This window comes from Myotis daubentonii, chromosome 13, assembly GCF_963259705.1.
Source record: "Myotis daubentonii chromosome 13, mMyoDau2.1, whole genome shotgun sequence".
NCBI classification, from domain to species: domain Eukaryota; kingdom Metazoa; phylum Chordata; class Mammalia; order Chiroptera; family Vespertilionidae; genus Myotis; species Myotis daubentonii.
Window position 1 is genome coordinate 22,913,039 of NC_081852.1, and position 27,384 is coordinate 22,940,422.

The window sequence follows — 27,384 nt, forward strand, 5'->3', positions numbered from 1 at the left end:
ATCAGTGCAGAACTTTCTCTCCTTTGCTCTGGGTAGAAGGATATACATGTTCAGGTGCTCAGCCAAGCGGGCCATGGTGCGTGTGTGCGTGTTTTATGCATGTGTGTGTGTGGGGGGGGGGTGCGTGCGCGCCTGTGCGTGTGTGGGACCATCTCCTTTCTCCCTGACCCCAAGGTCAGGCCCAGAGCTAGCTAATGCCAGTGTCACGATAAAATAAACAGGCTGCATGCTGCCCACCATCCCTGGCCTGAAGTTGGGTGTCAAGGCCCGGGTGGCAGAGGGAAGGCCTGGGATGGGGACACAGATACAGCAGGTAGAGCCCGGCACCCTCTGGGTGACCCTGCTCTGCTCTGCCTGCCTGGGAACACACAGGTAGGGGTTGCCCGCCTCCAACATTCCTGACATCCTCAAGAGAGTCCCGGGAACAGGCTGGGGTGATGGTAGGTCAAGAGGGGTGAGACAGACAAGTCATGGAGGTCATTCAGGTTTCCTCCCACTGGCGGAGGTCAAGATGCTGCACCCCTGCTCCTTCTGCCCAGGCCTCAGGGCCACCTGCTCTGTGCCCGGCTCCCCAGTGCATGGCCACCGGGCTGTACAGGCAGAGAGGTCTCTTCCGTCTGACCGTCAGGAGGGGCCTGAGAGCAGAACCCTGGTCCAGGGCCAGGCGCTGGTAGAGAGTCTCTGCCTCACTCCAGGGAGTCTGTATCTCTGCAGCCTGGCTGTGGCCACGGTCCATGCATCTTCCTGAGAACTTAGTGTGAAGTTATTCGCTGGATGATTTGTCCCCATTTGTCACCACAAGTGGATTCTTAGAGTGAGCAGGCAACCTGTGGGGGCTGGACCTGTGACAGTGTGGCTCAGAGAAAGCTGTCTTCTCCTCTTGGGGAGGAGAACATGGAATTGGGAGCTCACCTCCTCCCAGCAGCTGACCGTGATTGCTCCCCGCCCTTTTCTCCACCGTACACTGCCCCTTCCCGCACCATCCGCAAGCCAGGCTGCTCCTTCCCTAGCCTCACCATTGGCTCATCTCTTGTTTGACGAAGTCACACTGCACTGGAGTTGGGAGGGACATTATTTTTCTTTATGTGGTATTTTCCCCTGGATTATGACAAAGGGAAAAGGAACTTTGAAAGCTAGGAAAAAAATATAAACAAGAAAATAAAAATCGTCCCTGTCCCTACCCGTTAGAGGAAATGTGAGTTTGTGTGTTCAGATTTCTATTTCCTTCCAGAGGTTTCCAGGCCTTTTTTTTTTTTTTCATGTGGAAATCTTACTGTGCTTATAGTTTTGCATCTCATTTTTGAATTATTTTGAAATATGTATTATAGGCATAGGACAGCACAGCCCACCATGAACCCCAAACAACTGAGTCCCCGATGGTGAGGGTCCATCCTGGACTGCATTTCGAGACATCCTCTGGCAGGACTCGGTGAGGGGACACCCCATCCCAGGGGAAGGCACACACCTCACCACACGGTTCCCTCGGGGTCTGTGAATAACTGGTAACACCCACCCCGACCTCAGGCCCACAGCATCCAACCTGTGAGGGCTAAATGGCCCCTGGAGGTTTCATCTGGGCTCGGCTCCCGCACTAAAGAGGAGTGGTGTCGGAGCCCTGTGACTGCAAGGCGCTGGAAAATGACAAATCGGACTGCCTTTGGGAAAGCACGCTGGAAACCAGACTGCTGCTCACAAAGGGGATTGTTTATTAAAACCACTGCTGCTGCTGACCATGACCTGGACCTGGGCCGTGGCCAGCAAAGCACTAACCCATCATCTCTGGAAAGCCGCAGGCCGGCCGGGAGCCGCGCTGGCTGCACAGAAAAGCATCCACGTGGGCAAATGGAATAAACAACTCTCCCCTCAGCCCTGCTGACAAAATAACCCACGTCCTGGCTCCGCCAGCACAGAACAGACCGTCTGAAAAGTAGACAAGAGGAAAAGGAGGAGCAGGTAGCAAGATTAGGTTGGGAAACCAACAACGAGGCAAATAAGAAATCAAAAGGGAAATTTTAAAAAGTCACAAGACAAATTAAAATCTAAACACAACATACCAACTTTTAAGTAGTTCTAAGAGGGAAGTTTATAGAGATAATGTTTATAGTGATTCTTTCTACATTAAGGGGGGAAAAGATCTCAAATAAACAATCTAACTTTATACCTCAAAGGACTAAAAAAAACAAACCAAGCCTGAAGTTAGAATGAAGAAAATAGCAAAGATCAGAGTGAAAACAAATGAAATATAGACTAAAAAATACAATTTAAAGAGATCAATAAAGCTAAGAGTTGGGTTTTTGAAAAACATAAACAAAATTGACAAAGCTAGATTATGAAAAAACATAATATTTAAATAAATAAAATCTGAAATGAAAGAGATGCTACAAAAATAAAGAGGAGACGTTACAACTGACGTCACAGAAATACAAAAGATCATAAGAGACTGTTATAAACACTTATACACCAACAAACTAGATTACTTAGAAGAAACAGATCAATTCCTAGAAACATACAACCAACCAAGACTGAATCCTAAAGAAATAGGAAATCTGAACAGACCAATAATGAGTAAAGAGCTTGAATCAGTGATGAGAAGTCTCCCAATAAAGAAAAGTCCAGGACAAGATGGCTTCACTGGTAAATTCTACCAAATGTTTAAAGAAGAATTAATACCAACCCTTCTCAAATTATTCCCAAGCATTGAAGACAAGAGAACACTTCCAAACTCATTTACGAGGCCAGCATTGCACTGACACCAAAGCCAACAAGGAAACCACACACAAAAAATACCAGCTAACATCCCTGATGAACATAGTTGCAAAAATCATCAACAAAATATTAGCGAACCAAAATCAATAGAATTACAAAATCATGATCAAGTGGGATTTATCCCTGAGACGCAATGATGATTCAACATCTGCCAACCAATCCATGTGATATACCACATTAACAGAATGAAAGATAAAAATCATATGATCATCTCAATAGATGCAGAAAAGCATTTGACTAAATTCAATATCCTTGCTGATAAAAACTCTCAACAAATTAGGTATAGTAAGAATGTATCAACATAATAAAGGCCATACATGACAAGTCCACAGCTAACATCATACTCAAAAGTGAAAAGCTAAAAAAGTTTCCTCTAAGATCAGGAAGAGACACCATGCCCACTCTCACCCCTTCTATTTAACATAGTACTGGAAATCCTAGCCAAAACAAGAAAATTAGGCAAGAAAGAGAAATAAAAGGCATCCAAATTAGAGAAAAAGAAGTAAAATTGTCTGTTTGCAGATGACATGATGTTATATATAGAAAATCCTCAAGACTCCAGCAAAAAACTGAGAACTGATAAACAAATTCAGTAAAGTTGCAGGATACAAAAAACAACATTCAAAAGTCAGTTGCATTTCTACACACTAACAATGGGCTACCCAAAAAACAGAAATTAAGAAAACAATAACATTTAACAATAGCATAAAAAATAATAAAATACTTAGGGATAAATTTAAACAAGGACTTGTATGCTGAAAACTATAAAACATTGGAAGAAATTGAAGACAGCACAAATAATTGGAAAGATATCCCTTATTCATGGATTGAAAGAAATAACATTATTAAAATGTCCATACTACCCAGGGCAATCTATAGGTTCAGTGCAATCCCTATAAAATTTCAATGGCATTTCCCACAGAAATAGGAAAAAAAAATCCTAAAATTTGTATAGAACCACAACAGACCCCAAATAGCTACAGTAATGATGAGCAAGAAAAGTGAAGCTAAAGGCATCACATTTCCTGAATTCAAACTATATTACAAAGCTATAGTTATCAAAACAGTATGGTATTATCTAAAAAACAGACACATAGATCAATGGAACAGAATGGAGAGCCTAGAAATATATAGTCAACTAATTTTCAACAAAATTGCCAAGAGTACACAAAGGGGAAAAGATAGTCTCTTCAGTAAATGGGACTGAGAAAACTGTATCCACATGCAAAAAAAAAAAAAAAAATGAAACTAGACCCTTATGTCATACAACTTACAAAAATCAACTCAAAATGGACAAAAGACTTAAAAGTAAGACTAAAGTCATAACACTTGTACAAGAACACATAGGGAGTAAGTTCCTTGACATTGGTCTTGGTAATAATTTTTTTTCTGACACCAAAAGCATAGGCAACAAAAGCAAAAATAAACAAGTGGGGCTACATCAAATTAAAAGGTTTAAGCACAGCAAAGGAAATGATTAGAAAAATGAAAAAACAACCTACAGAATGGGAGAAAATATTTGCAAATAATATATCTGATAAGGGGTTAATATCTAAAATATATAAGGAGCCCTTGCAACCCCATAGCAATAATAATCATCATCATCTAATTAAACAATGGGCAGAAGATTTGAACAGATATTTTTCCAAAGAAGACAGACAAATGGCCAACAGGTAAATGAGAAGATGCTCAGCATCACTGATCATCAGGGAAATGCAAAGCAAAACTACAATGAGCTATCATCTCACATGAATGTCCATTAAGAAAAAGACAAGAAATGACAAATGTTGCTGAAGAGAAAAGGGAACCTTTGTACACTGTTAGGGGGAATGTCAACTGGGGCAAGCATTATGGAAAGCAGTATGAAGTTTCCTCACAAAATTAAAACTAGAACTACCATATGATCCCACAATCCCACTTCTGGATAGACATCCGAAGGAAATAAAATCACTATCTAAAAGAGCTACCTGCCATGAAGAGATCTCCCACGTTCACTGCAGCCAAGATATGGAAAAAAACCTACATGTCTGTCAACAGATGAATGTGGTAAAGAAAAACACAGCATGCATATTGTATTGTGCATATACAGCACACACACATATACAATGGAATATTATTCAGCCATGAAAAAGAAGGCAATCCTGTCATATGTTTCAACATGGATGAACCTGGAGGACATTATGCTAAGTGAAATAAGCCAGACAGAGAAAGACAAATACTGTATGGACTCTTTGGTATCACTTATATGTTGAATCTAAAAAGAAGAAGAAAGTTGAATCCATAGAACCAGAGAGTAGAAAAGCTGTTGCCAGGGACTGGGGGTGGGTGTAAATGGGGAGGTGCTGGTCAGAGGGTATAAACCAGGGGTCCTCAAACTTTTTAAACAGGGGGCCAATTCACTGTCCCTCAGACCGTTGGAGGGCCGGACTATAGTTTAAAAAAAAACTAGTCGGCTGCTAAGCAACAGGCAGCGGCGGCAAAAACACCCGGCGGGCCGGATAAATGTTTTCGGCGGGCCGCATGTGGCCCACGGGCCGTAGTTTGAGGACCCCTGGTATAAACTTTCCACGTTAAGATGAGTAAGTTCTGAGGATCTAATTTACATCATGGTCACTAGAGCTAACAATACTGTATTATATACTTAAAGTTTGCTAAGAGGGTAGATCTGAAACATTCTCACACTCACAAAAGTTAACCGTGTGAGGTGATGGAGGAGTTATTTAACTTGATTGTGGTGATCATTTCACAATGTTTATGTATAGCAAATCATCACATTGTAGAGTTTAAATATATTACAGTTTTATTTGTCAATTATATCTCAATAAACCTGGGGGGTAGGGAGATAGAAAAAAATAGAATTGAAAAAAGGACTGAGCTGCCTCTGTCTTGCTGTGTGCTCTTGGGAGGGCTTCCTAACCTCTCTGTGCCTCACTGACTTCATTAATACGATGGGAATCTCCTCTCCCCTCTCCCGGGGCTCATAAAACACGAAGACCCCTGGGTTCCAGGGGTGTAGACAGGCCTGCGGTTAGGGTCCATTCATAGGAGGCCCAGGCAGAACAGTTGTTTCCTGCTCCCACCTGAGCCAGTGAAGACTTTGGCGAGTCAGACTCTGGTCATTTGAGGGATCCAGCAACCCGGTGTCTGGGAACTTTGTGTCTGGGACAGTGACTGCTGCCTTGGGCTCAACTTCTGACAAGATGGACAATTTGGCTGCATCCTTGGTGCACCGTCCAACAACGACGCCCAGGAGTGCCAGGAACAAAACAGTCCGGGTGGTGAGGGTGGGGGCAGGGGAGCGGACAGAGAAAACTGAGTTTCCGAGAACAGGCCCTACCCCTCAAGCCCTGCCTCCAACGCCAAGCCCGGAGGAAGACAAAGGAACCAGATTATGGGAGAAATGACGGATCTCCGGATCTCCGAGCTGGCCCTCAGCCCCGCGCAGCCACTGGCTTCCTGTGGGACCTTGGGCAAGTCCCTTCTCTTCTTCAGGCTTCAGGGCAAAGGAGCTCATATGTAATGAGGGTGCACTAGGGGCCAAGTTCTTCGCACGCATTCTCTCATCAAATCCTCAGCCCGAACTCCATGAGCTGGGAACCATGACCCGCTAAGGAGCCCAGGGGCTCCCAAGAGGTGAAGTACTTGCCCAAGGTCACCCAGCTCGTATGAGGCTACATGGCATCTGTGATGGAAAGAGTGGGAGACCAGGAGTCCTGAGAACCCACTCAAAGGGCTCCTGATTCTGCAGACCCTTCCAGCGGGTTTGCTGCCACATGGTCTTCTCAGCCTTTCTCATCCCCACTCTGACATCCCCGCACAACGAAGTCCTATAGACAGTGCCTCCAAAATGTACGCCAAACCCGTCTCCCCGCAGTGAGTGAAATGTAAGCCAGGACACATCACTCCCCCCACACAACTCTGCAGAGGCTTCCTACTGTCTTGGGAGAAAATTCCCACCTCCTACACCTTGGCCCCTGAGAACCCACGTGACCTGCACTGGCCGGCTCTGCAGCTCCGCCTTCCATCCCTCCCCTCTCTCATGCCCTTCAGCCAAGTGCATCCACACTGGTCCACACACTGGACAAGCTCCTTTCTGCCTCAGTGGCTCCCTCTGCCTGGGTATCTGCTCCCCTGAGCCTCACCTGGTAGGCTCCCTCTCGTTATGTCGTCACTGTCCTCCCATTCTGCACCCAGGCACTCTCCCATCACCCTGTGTTGATTTCTTGCTCTCTGGTTTCCCCTTTCAGTGCCCGTCTCCCCAGCAAAATAAACGAGGCATGGTATGCCCTGCTCTCTTCTCTGCGCACGCCCAGTTTTACAGCCCAGGCACACACACAGTAGGGCCCGGCATGCATGTGGCTGATAACTGCGCCCCAGGCCCACCTGGTTCCGGAAGAGCAAGGCCACCACGCCACCAACGAGCTCGATTATGAGGCAGATCCCAAGGATGTACATAAACTGAAAAACAAAATTCAGAGATTCGCCTAGAGGGGCAGAGGAAGCGCCGCCAGCTCCGAGGACAAGCTCATCGGGAGCCACCGCTGTCGGAGGACAGCGCCTCCCGGCCACTCGCCCTTCCTCCTGTGAGGACACAGGATGTGGATGTTCTGAGGGAAGGCCCGTCTTAGGAGCCCGTGGTCAGGAAAAGTGACTCAGCTGTCAGCCCGGCTGTTACCGAGGTTTGTCCCAGGGACCGAGATGGAAAAGCATCCCGCCCCGCCTCCGCCTCCCCAACCCCACAGGAGAGCTGGTCCTCGCTCAGGCTGCTCCAGAGGGGACAGGCCTGGCTTAACGGGCAGGGCGGCATTTCCAGCTGTGCGGGCAGAGCCCCTCGCAAGGGGCTTCCCAGACTCCCAGGGTGGTGAGGAGAGTGAGACAGAGAACATGCACCCCACACCTGCGCTTCATCACTGTGCCAGCATGGTCCAAACTGAGGCCTGCAAATCCCAGCCTCAGGCAGCACCGAGGCCCTGCTTATAGGGCTTTCAGGGGCCTCCCCTGTGAGGAAGACAATGTGGGTGCAGAGCAAATGCATCTGCCTATCTGGTACCCCCAGCTTTGAAAACCCATCCTTCACCCATAGTAAGGGGGGCAGGAGGGTGGGCCCCACACCCTGGCCCCAGGGCAGGCCTTCTGAGTCCTGGGATTGGGGCCAGAGTTCCCAAGAAAGATTCCCTGGGATCAAGAGCCACAAGGACTCTGTTGGCCTGGGGCTGCTGGCGACCACCGCCCAGGGAACAGAAAGGCAATGCCAGGTGTCCAGCTGGGAGGTGCGGGGAGAGAGCCCTGGGCGCAGCCTGCACCCCAGACCCAGGGCGGGTTTGCTGGTTATGTGCGCTAAGAACTCACTACCCACTGGTTGTTGTTTCACTTGCTCTCATTTGAGTGTGGTTTCAACCCCTTCCAACTGGAGTCTGGGCCCACAGAGGGGTAAGTGAGTGAGACGGCTAGTATTCAAATCAGCCTTCATATGCAGAAGTGGAGGTGGCCACTGTGGGCAGAGAGGCTGGTCCGGGAAACGCTCCAGGAGAGCTGCCCGAAGGCCTGGGCCAGTCTCCCTGCCTCTCCCGGGGACTCCAAGGACCTGCCACCCACCAGCTGAGGGATGTGCGGGGCCAACTCACGGCTTGAAGGAGGCACAGGTTGTCTCGAAGGGAGGCCAGCACGCCGACGAAGGAGACGATGAACATGATGACTCCCAGGAGGATGAGGATAATGGCCGGGGCCAGAAAGGCACTTTCGAGGGTTTTGTATTTTTGCCGCTCGACCTCTGCATAGATCCCCACTGACAGAACCAGGGTCCCGATCAGCTGCAGCGAGAAAGCCGGGAGGGGGAGGTGAGAAGGACTGGAAGGCACTAGATTTTCCTCCAAAGAGCTTAGTGAGGGCTGTGGTACCGGCCACTGGGGGGGCTCACCCCAATGACTGTCCAGGGAGGGAACCTGTTAGAGGCTGAATTGTATTCCCCCCAAAATTCCTATGCTGAGGTCCTAACCCCCAGGACCTCAGTGTGACTGTATTAGGAGACAGAGCCTGTAAAGAGGTAATTAGATTAAAATAAGGTCAGGTCAGTGGGCCTTAATCCAATATGACTGTTGTCCTTATAAGAAGAGGGCATTAGGGCACAGACACACACAAAGGGAAGACCAATGGGAGACACAGGGAGAGGACAACCACCTACAAACCCAAGACAGAGGCCTCAGAAAAACTGACTCTGCCAACACCTAGTCTTTGACTTCCAGCCTCCAGAACTGTGACAGTAAATTTCTGTTGTTAAAGGATATATGCACCCCTATGTTCATAGCAGCACAATTCACCATAGCTAAGATTTGGAAACAGCCTAAGTGCCCATCAGCAGATGAGTGGATTAAAAAACAGTGGTGCATCTACACAACGGAATACTATGCTGCAGTAAAAAAGAAGGAGTTCTTACCATTTGAAACAGCATGGATGGAACTGGAGAACATTATGCTAAGTGAAACAAGCCAGTCCGAGAAAGGTAAATATCACATGATCTCACTCATTTATGGAATATAATGAACAACATAAACTGATGAACAAAAACAGATCCAGAGACAGAGAAGCATCCATCAGATCATCAAACCTCAGAGGGAAGGAAGGGGAGGGTGGGGGTAAGGGGAGAGATCAACCAAAGGACTTATATGCAAGCATATAGGCCTAACCAATGGACACAGACAACAGGGGGTGAGGGCATGAGAGGGGGGATGGGGGGTAACGTGGGGATAAGGACACATATGTAATAACTTAATCAATTAAAAAATAAATAAATAAAATTTAAAAAATAAATAAAAGTTTTCTGTTGTGTAAGCCCCCTAGTCTGTGGTACTTTGTTATAGCAGCCCTAGCAAACTAATACAGACCCTATTTGGAAATCTCAGGAAAAGTCTTGGTGAGTCAGGGGGAATGCCCTGTGGAGGGTCAGAGAACCTGGGCCTTGCACAGTCTGTTCCATTGCCTGGAACGCGCTTCCTCCTGAAATCCACATGGCTCACTCCCTCACCTCCTTCCTGCCCTTGCTCAGTTGTCACCTGTGCGTGGTGAGGCCTTTCGGGGGGCCATCTTATTTAAGAAAGAATCCTGCCTCCTGACACCCTGATCCCATTTCCCTGTTCCATTTTTCTCCTTTGTACTTGCCAGCATATGACTTTTTCCGTTGATTTTGTAATCGTTTGTCTTCCCCACAAGAATATAAGCTCCGCGCCAGGAGGGGTTTTTTCGACTATTTCGGGCATCCCCAACAGCCAGTACTGCCCTGACATTTAGGAAGCACAATCAGCGTTTACAACCAGTGTCTGCTGAATGGATGCCAGCTGGGCTTCCCAACAGACCCCCGTGGGTGTGAGGTCAATGCTTCCAACCATGTCTCTTGCCTGTCCAAGGACTCTGACTTTCCAGGCCACACACTCCCGAGGGCAGGGGCAGATCATTGGAGACCCCGGACTCCTCTACTGAGCGGAAGGCAATGTGGGAGCATAACCAGAAGACAGGGTGCTGCCGGCTAAGGCCCGAGGAAAGGAAGTGAGAGATAATTCACATGTTGGCAAGATGTGCCATGAGCACAGATAAGCCAACATCTGGAACACTGAGGAGGCTGTCCCTGCAGCTACTGGCCTACCCAGCCTTCAATCGGCTAAGCGTGCCCTCCGAATAGATCCCTCTGACTTCTTTCTAAAGACTGTCCTGGGTAAGGGCAAGGATGCCAAATGTCACACAGACCAACCTTACTTAGAAACACCAGGTAACAGGACGGCCAGGGCGCCGGGATCCTCACCCTCGGGTCCGCAGTCTGCTGTATTTCACAGCTAAGTGCCACTCCTTTGGTTTGAAAAGGTAATTGGGTTACAGAGATCCACTCTCCCCAAGTCTAGCAGGAATGTCTTTCCAGTACACACGGGCCAGGAGGTGCGGAAGACATCGACAAACTCACATGGCCATCGCAGGAACACTGTAAAATGATGTCATCAAACTCACCCACTTGGGTAAACGTTAAGATTTATAAGGCAGGGCACAAACGCACACACGGCCCTACCCAGGAAAATGGAGATCCCGGGAAATGAGCCTACCTTTGTAAGAGAGAGGTTACACAAAGACTTTCTGGCCACTTCATGCTCCAAAACCCAGAACACGGTGAAATCGTTGTTCAAGATCAGCCTAAGCCCTGTGGGGCCTTTGAGAACAAGGGCGGGCAGCTTTAGAAAGCCAGCTCCCCGCTTCCGATCACTGCACTTGCAAAGAATCACTCACTCAGCCCTGACCCTGAGCCAGTCACAGAGGCGGCCACCCCTCCACCCCAAGGCTGAGGATTATGGTTAAGGAAGAACCCCACAGGGAAACACCGTCCTCAGAGCCCAGGCAGAGAGTGACTGTGAGGACGAGGTGAACTTGAGGGCTACAGAGTCAGGGCTCATTTTCCATCTTTTATACATATAATTGATTTCAGAGAGGGAGGGAGAGGGAGAGAAACATCAATGATGAGAGAGGATCATTGATTGGCTGCCTCCTGCACGCCCCTTACTGGGGATAGAGCCCACAACCCCAACCCCGGGTATGTGCCCTTGACTGGAATCGAACCCGGGACCCTCAGTCCGCAGGCCGACACTCTATCCGCTGAGCCAAACCAGCTGTGGCTCATTTTCCATCTTGATGGAAAGTGTAATCCTCATGCTGTCACTGAACCAACAGGAGAACATCTTAATATTTTCACAATGGACCCATATACTTTTGAGAGTCCTACGACGTTTCCTGTTGTAAACAAAGAAAACAGTTCTTCTCGGGCAGGATGGCGACCCCCCTCCCTCACTCCCCGCTGAGGCTGTGCTTCCGAGGTAAGGTGTCCTGCTTTGGAAACCATCTCCAAAACACCAGCGCTGTCGCTGCCCAGCTCTGAGCAGAACTGACCCCAGCCCTCTCCACAGAGGCAGAACTCAGCTTCTGTTTTGACAAGCTCCCCCGAGCCCCAGGGCCCACTCCAGAACAGCATGTCGGCAGGAAACAAAACTTCCTCCCATCGCCCTCCTGTTGCAAAGCACCACAACATTTCCAGGCCACTGAAGCCATAGGGAAAGCTATCACGGCAAATGCCAACCCAAGCCTCCTGACTCCCCCACCGCTGGGTACCCACGGCCCGTTCCTCCTGGGCCACCCCGAGGTGCCGCCACCCCAGCTCTCCCAGAGGCCTGGCAGGCAACCCCAAGGCGGCTCCCCACACAGCACAGGCTGATCCGGGCTCCTCGGTTCCCAGAAACTTCAAGATTTCCAAATGATATTTACATCTCCGATGACATCAGTTTATGTTTCCATTTGACTATAAAATTAACTGTCAATGCCAGTGTGCGATCACATCCACTCTTCTCTGCTAATTATAGCCCTTCCCCAGGCGGCCGGCCACTCCAGCTCCAGCGCAGGAAGCAAATGGCCTATTTGTCAAGCAGGACAGCTTCAGCTAAACAGGCTGGGGCAGGGGGCACACAGCCACGCCCAGGTGGGGCCAAAGAAGGAAAGCACATGCTGCCGGCAGCCTACAGGCCAGGCCCAAAGCCTTCAACAGGCTGCTCAGGAACCGGGGTGCCCAGCGTGAAAGGGGCTGAAAGCCCCCCCTGAGCCCCACAGCCTGGGACCCACCTTCCTCTCTGCAGGGAGAGGCCCAGCTCCATGCAGCTGTGGGAAGCAGGAGCCCCGTGAGGCACTCCAGCACCTGTGTTTCCTCCTCCAGGAAGCATCTGGTCACTGTCCCCTGCACAGACTGCACCCCCCACCCCACCCCCGCCTCCAGCTGGGGCAAGTCTGCACTTGGAGGGGACGTGAAAGGCCCATTTTCACTCCAAAAGGCACAAACCAGGCACCTATTGTGCTCCAGGCCCTGAGGTCACCAGGGGCCACAAGACTAGACATGGGGTAAGACTGGAGGAGGGGAGATTGGGAGATGCTAGAAATGACCTCGATGGTCCTGTGGATGGGGTCCAGGAGGCCTTTCAATTGGGGTTGGAGAAAAGGTCACACCTTTACCTCTGCTAACCTCTAAGGGCAGTGTTCCTGGCACAAAGAAGGTGAAGGCCTCTTGGTCTGTGGGAAGCAAGCTGCAGTTCCTGCTACAGAGAGACAGGGGACTCTGGGAATTTGAACAAAAGTGAGACGAAGAAAGGAATTGTCAGAAAATCAGGGTGGGCTTCCTGGAGGAGCCAGTGTTTCCTGGAAGGCCCCAAGCACGGGTTCATTCTAAAACTATCTCAGGGGGCACTCGAGCCTCCAGGGTTCCGTGTTGGGCCCAAACCAAGCACTTTTCTGAGTTTCTAGCTTGAAGATGTGGGGGAAAGCTAAACTCCAAGGCCTGAGAGAGGTTTTATATGAGGTGGGGCTAGCAGGGTCCCTGCACCCAGCTGACAAACCCTAGACTTTGCATCCTTCAGCCCTTCTGTCCCAAGCCCACCCTCCTACTCAGCACACTCTGTACCAGCTTCTCCTCCGTCCAGATCAGGGCTGGAAGGAGCAGGAGAGGCGAGATTAAAGATGGGAGTTGGCAATCCGGGCCTCTGTTTATTAGTGCAGTGTCCTGGGCCATGTCACCCCCCTCTTTGAACCTCATTTTTCACCTGAGGGACAGTAAGACCTGCTGCCGTCTATAAAGTGCTGTACTGCCGGAAGCCGGTCCATCCTTGCTGCTTGACACAGTCGCTGCAGGAAAGAAACATCTGCACAGCATATGTTTTCCAACTCTGTCCACACCTTTGGGGACCCCTGGACCTGCTGGGGTTGGACCCCAGCACTGTACAGCATCCCCCAGACTGCTAGACCTGTATCATCTCCCTTAACCTTCAGGATTCATGACAAAAACCTATCTGTCTGTCCTGCCACTAGGGCTTCCAGACCAGGCTTTTGCAAAGATCTGGGAGAGAAGTGATCTGAAATGTTTTTGCAGAACATAAAGGTGCCGACGGAATATTCTATGATGTTGGTAACATTCAATGCAGTAGCCACTAGCCACATGTGACGACTAACAAGCTCTTGAAATGTGGCTTGTGTGTCTAAGGAACTAAATTTTTAAATTCTATTTTATTTTAATTTGACCACATGCAGCTAATGGCCATCGTACTGGACAGCACGGATCTAAAGTGTTTCTCATTGATGCTGTCTCTTACCACTCTTACACTGTTGTTTTCTGAAAGTAGAGAGAGACCACTCTTAGTAAAAAATCATGTGTCCTGATCACCCTGCCACTAGCTAGAGGAGGTTCCATAGTATTCACTGGCTTCATTCAGGAGAAAAACATCTCTCCTCCCACTTTCCCCAAGAAGGTGCGGTTCCTGATGCCCACCCCTCCTTCCCCTAAGGAAAGCAGGACAGACCAGATCCAGAGGCCCTGGCAGTGCCCCCAACCCAAACCGATACAGGGCCAGACCCACCTCCCGGGCTGCAGGGCAGTATTCTAAGCTTTGGGGCCCCTGAGCCCGGGTGCCACTGACCGGGCCCCGTCCTACCTCCAGGCAGCCTGTGCTGGAGGAGCAGGGCTTCTTTCAGCCCCAAATAAAGCCAGGCCTTGAGAAAGCAACAGAAGCTGCCTCCTCCGCCAACAAAGAAGCCGGCCCCTGGTCTTCGTCACTGGGCTTTGCTGTCAGCTCTGCCTTGACGCTGGACTTCTTTTTAAAAACTGGAGATCAAGTGCAGAGGACTCAGTTAATGGCCATCCTTGATCCACGGCGTTCTCCCGCACAGCCTGCTCTGGTTTGTTGTGTAACGAGGACATTTATTAACCAGTCCTCCAGCCCCAGAGACCTGCCATGACCCACTGCCATACACTAGGGTTCCACATACGCCTAGGTCAGCTTCTAGCTCCCTGCCTCTTCCATCAGTCAATCTACCCCTCAACAAGCCTCCCCGTTGTAGTGACTGTAGCTTTAGAACACATCTTAGCACCTAGTAGGTCAAGTCCCTCCTTCCTGTCTTCTTCAGAAGTGACCGGATATTCGTGGACCTTGACTCTTCCTTATACATTTTAGAATCAATTTATCAAGTTCCATGAAACACACACACACACACACACACACACACACACAACCTGCTGAGGTGTGACTAGAGCCGCCCGAATCCACAGATCCCTTTGGGTAGGACTGAGGCAGGGCTTCCTACCCGTGAGCACAGTGTATTCCTTCTTCACTTACGTCTTCTTGGTCATGCTTTCTCTAATGAAAGTGCTCCCTCCCCTTCCCCCAGGCTTCTGCATGGCTGACAGGCAGCGCTGGGGAGAGACTTCGGGAAGTATTTCCCAGGCAGGGCCCTCCAGCGAGGCCCAGGGTGGAAAACAAGCCCCTGAAAACAAATCTCTCTCAGAAGAGAGCGGGCACACCAGCCTGGTGGCTACCCTCCTGTCACCAACGGTGACAACGACTTGATTTAAAAGACTCCCACGTGTTGTCTGTTCTCTATGTGGTGAAGTTTCTTAGAGGCCTCTCTCATGACGTTCTCACCCTATGATGTTTCACATTCCTCTGGCAAAATAAAAACTAAAAAGACTCCCCCCACACACAGCACATTCCAGGCTGAGAAAGGCCTACCGTAAGCCGCAAGCCGGAGCTTTGCGAGCCCAGCTAATCTCCCGGGCCAGGGCCAAGTGGGCTCTGACTGAGAACCACCGCACACACGGAAGCCGAGGGGAAGAGCTGCCCAGCCCCAGACGCGCCTTGGGGAGTTTGGGGCAGGCAGATGGGAGGTAGTGTAACAAACGCCTCATAAGGACTCCCTGAAACAGAGCAGTCCCTTTCTCCTGGGAAATCAGGGAAGGCCCATTGGGGCTGGGCCTTGAAGGGTGCCCGGAGTCAGACTTTATACACTGGACCCGCCCTCAGCGTGGGGACCGGTCTGGTATCTGTTGGAGAAATGAATCTGAGCAAGTATTTGCTCCGCACGCCTATGAGCCCGAAGAAGAAACTCTGGTGACCCCATTCCACAGTGGAGCCGTCCAAGGTTTAAGGATAAGAGTGACTCGTGGTCCATCTAGAAACCCTGGAAGCAGCCATGGGAAAAGGGGAGTCAAGAGCAAATCACCTCGACCCAACACTCCTCTCTGGTTTCCTGTCCTCTCCCTCTCTGGACCCTTCTCTCTCCCCACCTTCCATGTGTCTGAGCCGAGTCAGACCTGCCTTCCAGGGCTGCGCTCTCCTGGCACCAGGGTGATTATCTTCCCAGATCTCAGCCCCAGGCCAGGCTGACTCATTAGCCAGAGGCCAATCAGAACCGAAGCCAGTGCTCCCCGGAATGCAGCCAGGACCCAGGCTCTGGGAGTGGGGACTTCCTGCTCAGGCCACTGAGAGCAGCACCAGAGGCCTAGGGTTGGAGCAGAGAGGCTAGGAGTGATGAATGCAGACTGGGGCTCTGGGATATGGGCAGGAGACTAGAGATGAAGAGCTATGCGGGGTTGGGGTGGAGCTGCTTCCTGCTGGGGTTCACTCAGGGGTACATCCTGTGCTGAACCACTGCTGGTCACCCCTCTTTGTCTTCCTGGCCCAGTTGGCTGAGGCTCCACTGCTCAGGGCTGCAAGCCATTGGCCAGAGTGGGTAAGATGACCCCTTTTTCAGACCCTTTAAAGAGACACAGGCTCACAGAGGTGAAAGGAGCTTTGTCCCAGACAACGGCTTTCGGTTCAGGTCCCAGCAGCCTGCTAGTACCCATACCCGTCCACCAGGAAGTGAGCCAGGCACACCCCCCAGTCTTCCCCTGGCCTGGGCTCTTTCCAGAGAAAGCATAGGAGTTGCCCAATGAGACCCCAAGTGAGGACAAGAGCAACTTCAGGGAAGGGGGATGAAGGGGGGATCCCCCATGATCTTACTTCTCCCTCACCATCTGGGCTGCTGAGAGGAGAAGCCACAACAAAGGAGGGAGCCACCAGAAGGGAGCAGGCGGTGGAGGACCAGGCATGGGGGAAGGGGAGGAAGAGATAAGGGAAATTCCGGCCATGAGTGCAGAAGGCAGTGAGGCCTCACAGTCAGGGCACACCTGCCTGAGTTGGGCGCATATGAATGAAGGCCGGTCTCTATATAATGTTGGCAATAGCAGGGCTTACTGTCTCATGCTGCTTCTTTTTAACGTTAGGTCTACTTTTATATCTAAGGAAAATGAATCAAATTCCCTTGATTCATTTTTTCCCCCCTTTGCCCAAAATCCCACATCTGAACTAAACCCTTCCTCTGCCCCTAAACTAGGATTGGAAGGCAGAGGAGGTGATCAGATCACACATTGTCAGTGCCTGGCATTGCAGAGCCTTGAAGAATGTAAGCTGACCCACTACAAACGCTCATGACTCCACAGAGGTCAAAGGGCAAAGAAGAAAGGCGGCAGCATCATACATTGGAAGGAGCACTGACCTGGGGCATGGGAGCCTGGGACTGTAATCCCAGCTCCGTCACTAGCTCCCATTCGACTTGGGCCTGGTGTCTCCTCTCCTGAGTTCTCCAAGCTTTCCCTCCAAGTCCAGGAAGGTCACGCTTCTGCATGAGAAAGGCCCTACAGGGGACCGAGATGCCCTTCCCAGCCCAACCTCAGAGGAGGTGCACGCCCTCAACATTGCCGGCCACAGCAGCCGTGGAAAGGAGAACAACGGTTTTTTGGGAATAAAGCCCAAAAGGACTAATGACCATCCTCCAAAGCTCAGCTCTAAGCCCTCCTCCCCCTGGCAGCCTTCCTGGGTCACCCCAGCTACAGGGATCTCTCTTCACTCCTGATCACCTATGAAATCAACAATGGGAAGCCCTCACTGGTATTGATATTTATAGTATTAACTGTGCCCACTGACAGGTAATTCCAGGTGTGTATTACCTCCTGCATGCAGGGCATGGTGGCAGAACCCAGCAACACACATACCATCTTTGACCTACAGGACTTCACATTGTGTAAATACACTAGTCCCAGAAGTTCATAGGAATTTTGATGGCTCCGCTCCCAGACCACACTCTCCTGACAAAGCCATATGGGAAGTGGTTAGGGCCTATGCCAGTTCACAGTGGCCTAATGAACCACAATGCCCCTGAAGCAAGATGCTACATGGAAGTTCCTGGCACCAAGCAGTTGCTCAGTAAACGTGACTTCCCCTTCCCCAGGAAAGAGGTAGGACGGATGTAACACTAACATTTCAAGACTCAAATCAAACACCACAAGCCATTTCCCCTTTAGAGGCACTTTGGTCCAAGGATAATTCAGGGGAGGGGGAGTCCCTATTCTGAATTCCAAGGCAGCACTCACTGATCCAACATACATCTACTAAATGCCTGTCAGTTACCGGGAGTAAAAAGATACCGAGTTCCTGCCCTCAAGGAGCTCATTCTACTAAGAACACCTACTCGCCAACAAATGCAGCAGAAATGGGGAAACACGGGGTACAGGGGACTGAACGTGCAGAGGAGGAAATGCTAAATCCTGGGCAAGACCAGTGAGATCACGGAGGCTTCCTGGAGGAGGCAGTGTTTGAACTGAGCCCATGTAATGCATGCATTTGACAGGCGAGAATTTCTGAAGTGGACAAGAGTTTCAGGTGCCCACGAGGTGCTTCAGAGGCAGCAGCTCAGCATCGCTGGCGCCAAGGGCAGGTAGGTAGGCGGAGGCCGGGGAAGCTCACAGAAGGCAGACCCCCAAGGCCTGGTCTCTCGGGCTAAAACAAACCGTTTATACAGCAAGTGAGAGAGGGAAAACATGTTATTATTACGAATATGGTTTTATTTATTGGCGTGATCACATATTAATTTATGTAATGTCTGGTCACTGGGGTGTACACCTGAAACTAATATAACGATGTATGTCGACTGTAATTGAAAATGATTAAGAAAGAAAATGGTTTGGCCTTCCCGGATCACCCACCCACCGAGGATCCCTGGAAGACACTTTGAGAGCAGCTGCTTTAGGAAGGGGAGCGGAGCACAGGTAGAGCAGCAAACACAGAGCCCCAGCTCTGGTGGGACTCACATTCTAGTTGGGGAGAGACAAACAAGAAAAACACGTCGTATGTCCTGGTTACACGCGCTCTAAAGAAAAACAAAACAGCAGAACAGGAAAGGAAGCCAGGGAGGCTGGGGGAGGGGGCTGCCATTTTAAATCGCAAAGACCTGAAGTAGGGGAGGGGTCTCTGTCATCTACATGGACATGTGGACAAACGTCCAAGCAACTACCAAGACTTTGGAACATGCCCGTGAGTTCCAGGAGTAGCTGCTGCAGCATGACAAGGGGTGAGTGCAGATATGGTGAGACGGCAGGGGCGGGGCACGCCAGGTCAGGTGGCACCCTTGAAGCCACTGTGAGGACTCTGACTTTTGCTCTGAGTGGATGGGAGGCACTACAAGTTTGCGGAGCATTGATCTGGTCTGACTTTGACTTTTACATGAGTTACGCTGGCTGCTATGCTGCCAACAGAGAGGGCGCGGGCGGGGGGGGGGGGGGGGGGGGCGGGGCAGCCTTGAAGGCCAGAGGGAGAGCAATCAGGAATCTACTGCAGTAACCAGATTCCAGGTGACGCGAGCCTGGACGAGGGCAGGTGCATGGAGGTGGTGAGAATCGGGCAAACTCAATATATGTTGAACTTGAAACAGGGAAATCACTGAAATAATGTAAGCAGGGGAGTCACATGCTCAGATTGGCTTTCAAACGTTCTTTCACCCAACTGAGTATTCACACAGCCCCAATGTCACCCCACGGCTTACGCGTTTGTTATCGTGGGGAAATGCACATTTACAATGCATAGGGCTGGCAGTCCAGCTTGGCATGGCCAGCAGGGGGGTGGCCAGACATCACGTGTCTCCTAAGGTGGCATTCTGCACCTCCTGCCGTGTCCCATGCGCAGCGCTCCTGCAGGAAATGTGTGGCCTGAACCCAATCAAAGGAAACTGGGAAGCAAACCCACAATGCTTATGTTCTGCAGATCAACAGACCCGGAGGCTGCAAGGGAACCAAACAGCAAAGATCGTCTACTCGAGGGAGGTTAAGGAGACTTGGCACAACCACAGCAATGTGCGAGCCTTGAGTGCACCCTGAATTGGGTAACATAGCCCACAAAGGACATTTGGAAAACAACTGAGGAACTTCGGATATGATCTGCATAGATCAGTGGTTCTCAACCTTCCTAATGCCGTGACCCTTTAATAGAGTTCCTCATGTTATGGTGACCCCCAATTTCATTGTTACAAATTGAACATAATTAAAGCATAGTGATTAATCACAAAAACAATTATGCAATTATATATGTGTTTTCCGATGGTCTTAGGTGACCCCTGTGAAAGGGTCGTTTGACCCCCAAAGGGGTCGCGACCCCCAGGTTGAGAACCGCTGGCATAGATGATGCTTTATTTCACGGTGGTTATTTTTCAGGACAAGGTGGCGTGTGGGAGAAAGCCCTTTCTGCAAAGCTGAATGCTGAGGTGTCTGAGGGTGAGATCGCAGTGGCTGCAGCTTCCTTTCAGCTGGTTGGCAAAAAAGAAGGATATGTATTGAAAGATTAAGACAAGATGTTAACAGTTGGTAACTCAAGGGCACACAGGTATTCTTTGAACTCTTCTTTCGACTTCTCTGTGGGTTTAAAATTTTTTTAAAAAGAAGTTTCATTTCCACTATCCCAGCTTGAAGAGGAACCACTGACTTCGTACTCTCCATCTTGCAAAAGAGAAGAGGCCTCTCCAGGCCCCATCCCAACTATATCCCAAGCATGGGAACCAAGGGACCAAGAGGCTCCACCAGGGCCTGGTGGGTCTCCCAAGCAGGCGGGGTACCGGCCCTGGGTCTTCCAGCTCTTTAGAGCCTCACTCCCAGCACCGGCACAGGGCCCTGTGTGCAGCTGATGGTTAAGGGTGGGCACTCAGGGGGTCCCCGGTCTGGCATCCAGCCACCAAGCAGCTCTCCTTCCAACAGGAGGAGGGCTCTGGCAGGGGGCCCCACCGCTCCACACTGCCTTCCCGGCCCAGCAAGCCTTTCCCTGATCACTTTCTGAATTTCCCTAAGTCAGGAGAGAGCAAGACCCCAGTAGGTCTTGGTGGGTCAGGCAAATGCAGACAAGTAACACACTGTCTTCCCCAGGATTCCAGAATCACCTCTCCCGTTTTTTGTTAAAATGAGATCCAATGCAATACATGAGCCGTGGCCCCGGATCCTGATTTTTTCAATGCATTATGGGAAACATGGTAGGGACAACTGGAGAAGTTTTAATGTGGCCTCGGTATTTTCTTAGGCGTGATAATGGTGCTGTGGTTGTATCCAAGCACTTCTTTTGGAGGTGCACGCTGGGATATTTGGGTGACCTGTCACAATCTCTGCAGCTTCCTCTGACGTGGCCAGATGTCAAAATTACCGGTTCAGGCTGCTGGGCATATGGGTGTTCGCTGTGTCATTCTGTCACCTTTCCTGTTGTAATGTTTTTTACAGTAGAAACATTGCTAAAACAAACAAGGTCCAAGTTCCACCTCTTCCGCGAGGTGTCTGTTTACAGGTCAGCATCTGCCTTTGGCCAGGGACGTCTCAGTGGCCACAGCAGGGGCAGGCTCACCAGTGGCCCAGGACAGGAAGCCTCCTCAGGCCTGAAATTAATGCCCCAACCAGATGTTTCCCTGCTGGCTGGGGCTAAATACAGCCCGTGGCAGGATCCTAGCTGTTATACATCCAGCTGAGCCTACAGAACACAGGACCCAACAGCTTTAGGACTCGATCCTCCCTGATGTGGGGAGGCTTGGAGGAAGGAGAGAGAGAGAGAGTGCTGGTCATCTTCAATCCCCTCCTCCCCTTGAAGACAAGAGAAGACAAGCACCACAGGTCAGCATCGTGAGGAAGCCCTGGTGCTGAACGTCAGAGGAGGGGAGGCTGCCATCACCTCTCCCTGAGGCTGGGCTCCTGAACAACTCCCCGCCCCATCTCATTTCTGCTCCGATCGTGAGCACCGCGCCTGGGGATGGGAGCCCAGAGCCCAACTGTCCAGTGCTGACTCAGTCCCCGCCAGAGCCTCCTGGGAGCTGCAGGCTGGCCCCGCCCCGGTCACAGGACGTCTGCAGCTGTCCTGAGCATGCTGCTAAGACTCGGGGTGCCAGCTTCTCAAAGGACAGCAACCGGGCTGGCTCATCCGTCCCCTTGACTCACAGGGGCCAGGAAAACAGATGCCCCAGATCAGAGGCTGAGCAGAACCAAAGCAGGGGCATGAACCGGGTTCCCGCTGCCTGGGATCTTTCTGGCCCTGCAGAGAAGGCCGGTCTGAGATGAACCTCACGTCGGGCCCCTGTCCCCAAGCCCAGCAGCAGGCCTGTTAGAATGGGGGCACCCGCCTCCAGCTGGAGAGAAGGATCCTGGAGTGCAATCACTGCACAGGGCCCACGGTCCCCTCTGAGCAATGGAGGTTGTCCCACTGGCCACAGGCACTTGCTGCATGGGATCTGGTCTCAGCTCCCTCCCCTCGGAAAGGAAGGGGCTGCACCAGATGGCCTCCAAGGCCCTTCGAAGTTCTACCCAACTGGAATCCCAATCCGCATCCTAACTGCCCGAGTGATGGGTGACACTCCTGCTCTGAAAGGCTGCAAGGGAACCCCGGGTGCTTTACAGCCCACTGGGCAGGCCGTTTTGATTTAACTACTTTCAGACCAGGAAGTCCTTCCTGAGAGCTAACTTGCATCCCCTTCCCCAGTTTTAGCCTCTTTCTCTTGGGCTTTCCTTTTGGAGGGGGAGCCCATAAGAAACAGGTTGCAGAGCACACACAGCCTTTGACCTGCCAGGGCCTGCAGAGTGAGGAGGGGGCGGGGCCTCTGGTGGGGCAGGGCTATAAGTCTCCCCCTTCCTGCCAACCTCCCGCTCCCCCAGCCACAGCCGGTCTTCACCTGAGTCTTCAGCGCAGCCCACAGAAGGGAAAGGGATTTGCAGGGCCCTGAATTGGGCCCCTTCCAAGTGAGGCGAAAAGGGCTTACATTCGTTTCCTGGGACTGTCGTAACCAATGACCACAAACTGGGTGCCTTAAGACAACAGAGAGGTATTCTCTCACAGTTCTGGAGGCCCAGGTGCAGTCACAGGGCCGCTCTGCCTCCGGAGGCTCTGGGGGAAGAGCCGTGCCTCTCCCAGCTGCTGGAGGCTCGAAGGCGGTCCTTTACCTGCCTCCGGCTCACATAGCCGTCCCCTGTGTCTGTGCCTCCTACCTGTCCCAAAGCTCCCCCTGCCTTTCTCTTATAAGGACACTTGTCATTGGATTTAAGGCACAGTCAGGCCATCCAGGATGGTTCCAGCTCAGGATCCTGAACCTAATTATAAGACCCTTTTCCCAAATAAGGTCACATTCAGATTCAGGGACATAAACATATCTGGCGCTTTTTTGGGGGGGTGGGGGCATGGAGCGGAGCCTATTCAACCCACTACAGAGCTCACTGGTCAGAGTCAGAAGCCCCCATTCTTCCACTGATGGTCACCAGCTCACCACATGACCCCAAGCAGCTCAGGCCACCTCCCTGGCACTGCTTCCCACCACCTGCACTCCTCCCCCAGGGCGGCCAGAACTGCGGGCCCCGCTCCTCCAGATCACACCCAGCTTCCCAACATGGTGCCTGTGCCTCAGCCGTCCTCCAACTGGAGACACCGTCAAAGGGAGGAAACTCATCCAGCTCACCTCCCAGTGTGCGACTCCCTGGCTCAAGGAACTCCAACCTGCTTCTATGGAGACTTCTCCAAGTTTCAAAGTTAACCTCAGACCAGGTAAAAGGATGTTGTAAACATAACCAAAAGGAAAACACAATTCTAGAGCCACGGACCCCCCGAAATACATCCTGGTCCCCTGAAGGAGCCCAGCCTCCCACATCCCCAGGCTGGTGGTCTCCACACACCTCCACCAGCCCTTCCTCGCCCAGACTGGGCCCCACCAACTCCTCCCCTCCACCCCCACCCCCACCCCCCACACACCTCCTCCTGCCTGGCCAACATGCTCTCACTTTCTGGGCCACTCCCTCAGTAGTGCGCCTCTCCCAACATGTGCACCGCATTCCCAGCCCACAGAGGCTGTCCACGCTGTCGGCAAGGCTGGGCACAGGACTCAACTGGAGAGAACGTCGTCTTGGGAACCAGGCCAGTCCCCTCAGAATTCCCTCACAGGCACAGCTGTGAGCGGTGGTTTCCACTCCAGCTGCACATTAGAATCACCAGGGGAAGTTTAAACATGATGGGTGCCCAGGCCTCACTCTAGCCCAGTGGTCGGCAAACTGTGGCTCGGCAAACCACGGCTCGCGAGCCACATGCGGCTCTTTGGCCCCTTGAGTGTGGCTCTTCCACAAAATACCGACTTCTGCGCATGGGCCACGAAGTTTCAATCGCACTGTATGTGCGCGCTCGCACGCGCAGTTTGCCGACCACAGCTCTAGCTCCATAGAGTCTGAGAATGGGGCCCCGACATCTGAACTCATCAAATCCCCCAGGGAGAGAGGCTCAGGCAAGGCCCACTGGGCTAGCAGTGGGTCACTCCCCAGGGTCTCAGAATTTGATGCCAGCCTTGGAAGCCCCACCCACTCCACTCAGGCCAGGAGACTTCACCCCAACCGGTGACAGGGTAGGACAGGGGCTAGCCTCCACCCACTGCCAAGCCCCCTCAGGGCCCACAGCACCCCGGCACACAATGGGTGTACAGGACCAACCGCCAGACCCCAAGCACCTCCGCAGTCCCCCTGCACTGCACCCAGCACAGCCCGTCCCCAGGACCGGAAGCAGCCTGGGAGGCTGTGTGACTGGTCCAAGGCCACGCTGCATCCTGGGAGGGGTCTCCTGCAGGAAGGGGGCGGGCTCTGAGCCCTGACCAGGCCAAGGCTGTTTTCCTTCCACCCTCTGGGCAAATATTTACTTCCCTGCAGGCCAAGATGCAAGCACCCTCATTGGTGGGAAAGCCCCCTTTCAAAAAATTAAACACAACAGGCACCGTTTCCACAGGGAACAACTCTTGTCTCAGGAATGGATGCAAATGGTTGGTTGTGCCAGTCACAGCCCCTGTCTACCCAGCTCACAGGGCTGTTCTGAGGATCCAATGAGGTAAAGCAAAGTGGCAGGACTAGTACAAGATGGTGGCTCTTCCCATGCCACCCCCCACTCCACCCCACCCCCTCACCACAGCCAGTGAGCTCCGGGCTCCTGCTCAGGGACGCAGAGCCTCCCAGCACCTGTGCTGACGCTGACCACACAAGACTCTGCTAAGAGGGCCCTGGAGGCATCTCCCCATCCAAGCCTGGCCCCTGTGGGAGGGACCACGGTTAGTGCCTTTCCACAGACAAGGAAACTGAGGCGCCGGGCGTTGCCTGTGACTTGTCCATGTTCCCACAGCCAGTCAGACCTGGTCCACACCCCACCGCTCCCTCTGGGATGCTCTGCACAGGCCTTTTTGTGGCTGGCTCCTTCTCACCCCTTGAGCTCACTCCTTGAGCCTCAGCCCCTCCCGAAGGCTTCCCTTGACCACCCACCTAAAGCAGGAGCTCCCACCTCGTCCCGCTTCTCCCTAACTTCCTCTTTAGCACCTATCCCGAGCTTGTTTCTTTACTGGTCTGCGTGCCTTCAAGGTCTGAACTAAGCCTTTCTTGTTTGCTTCCCAATAATTATCACAGTGCCTGGCACACACGTAGACGTCAAGGAAGCATTTGTGGCCCTGGCTGGGTAGCTCAGTTGGTTAGTGTCATCCTGATACACCAAGGTTGTGGGTTTACAGACTGAAGGGTCCCGGGTTCAATTCTGGTCAAGGGCACATACCTCGGTTGCAGGCTGGATCCCTGGCCTTGGTCGGGGCACATGCAGGAGGCAACCAATTGATATGTCTCTCTCACACTGATGTTTCTCTCTCTCTGTCTCTTTCCCTCCCTTCCTCTCTCTCTAAAAATCAATGCAAAAAATATCCTCGGTGAGGATTAACAACAATAAAAAGAAGAAGAAGAAGAAGAAGAAGAAGAAGAAGAAGAAGAAGAAGGAGGAGGAGGAGGAGGAGGAGGAGGAGGAGGAGGAGGAGGAGGAGGAGGAGGAGGAGGAGGAGGAGGAGGAGGAGGTGGTGGTGGTGGTTATGGGTTTAATCCCTGGTCAAGGCATATACAAGAATCAACCAAACGCCCGGCCGGTATGGCTCAGTGGTTGAGCATTGACCTATGAACCAGGACGTCACAGTTGGATTCCCGGTCAGGGCACATGCCCAGGTTGCGGGCTTGATTCCCCAGTGAGGGGTGTGCAGGAGGCAGCCAATCAATGATCCTCATCATTGATGTTTCTATCTCTCTCTCCCTCTCCCTTACTCTCTGAAAAAAAAAGAAGAATCAACCAATGAGTGCATGAATGAGTGGAACAAGTTGACACCCGCCCAATCAATAAATAAAAATAAAAATTTTTAAAGAGAAAGAAAGGAAGAAAGAACTTAACTGAATATGCAAACAAATCATCCCCACCCTGAAAAGAACGGCAGGTCAAGACTGGACTCTCCTCCCTTCCACTAAGATGTGGATTCAAACCCACTCAGATCCAAAGGTTCATTCTGGGAAAGGTTTCTCTTTTCAATCCCGTGTCCTGGGCTTACCCAGAAGACACTGCTCCCTGCACGTGGAACCAGCTGGTACAGAAATTTCATTATCAGTTCCTTATCTGTTTACTGAGTCCCACCCCAGGTTGGCACTGTGAGTCACAGAGAGAAGAGGCACAGGGCAGCAGGGGGAGGAGGGAGGCAGGTCGTAACTCCAGCTTCTCAGGAACAAACAACCAAAGGCAGCAAGGCCCCAAGCCAGCCCCACAACCTAGCAATCCCTTCCTTCTGTGAGGTGTCTGGGAGCAAAGAGACTTTCTGGGGCTCGCTTTGCTCGTCTGGAAGATGAGTGCGTTGGAACATTCTCCACACCCCTTCCCGGCCTGCTTCTGGCCCTCTGGACTGTAAAGGCCTCGTAGCCGGGCTGAGGGCGGGGGTGAGCCCAGGCCCTTTGCTTCCAGGTCTCTGACAGCCCATCAGGCGCGGGGCCACTCCTCCAGTACAAAGGCTGCCTCCTTTCTGCTTGGGTTTTACTCGTTTCTCTTTGAAATGCTTGCCTAGAACAAGAGGAAAATAGGCCTGCCTAACGAATCAAGCACACTTCTTTTTTTAATTTAAGGAAATAAAATACGGACATATACGTACAAGGAGATGTCCCCATGGGTGTTTGCCAACATGTAGCAGTGGTTCCCTCCCAATGTACTTACACGAATTTCTTGAAATTTCTTAGAACTATGTGCACGTATTTTCACAAAAACAATAAAGCTCTTTTCAAAAGTTAGAACTACCTGCTGGAAACTGAATCTACTTTCTTTTCCACTTGGCTTCATTTAGTACTTAAGTGGCGTCCAAGTACCTGGCTCCTCCCAGAGTGCTGTCCTCTTACCCCCTGAGCCCTGAGCCCAGAGAGGACCACTTCTTTCAGCAGAAGCGGGTGGCTGGGAAAGGCCATGGGGACCCAGTGAAGAAACTGGAGTCAGACAACCTGCCCCTGGTCTTGGTCTGTCACTAACTTGCTGTGGTGTCTCAAGCAACTCACTTCCTCTTTCCAGGCCTCTGTTTTCTCAATAAAAGAAAAAGGTCACACCTGGCTGGCGTGGCTGAGTGTCAACCTATGAACTAGGACAGTGGTCGGCA

At 51.5% G+C, this 27,384-nt stretch overlaps 1 protein-coding gene across 1 annotated transcript in view; it reads right to left on the minus strand.

Moving 5' to 3' along the window:
- TSPAN15 (tetraspanin 15) overlaps window positions 1–27,384 on the minus strand; it is a 48,692-nt gene that overhangs the window by 15,607 nt on the left and 5,701 nt on the right. Inside the window, exons 2-3 of the mRNA XM_059662502.1 lie at window positions 8,391–8,576; window positions 7,150–7,224 (exon numbers count right to left, since the gene is read on the minus strand). Coding sequence (XP_059518485.1) covers window positions 7,150–7,224; window positions 8,391–8,576 — 261 coding nt within the window. The remainder of the gene's footprint in view (window positions 1–7,149; window positions 7,225–8,390; window positions 8,577–27,384) is intronic.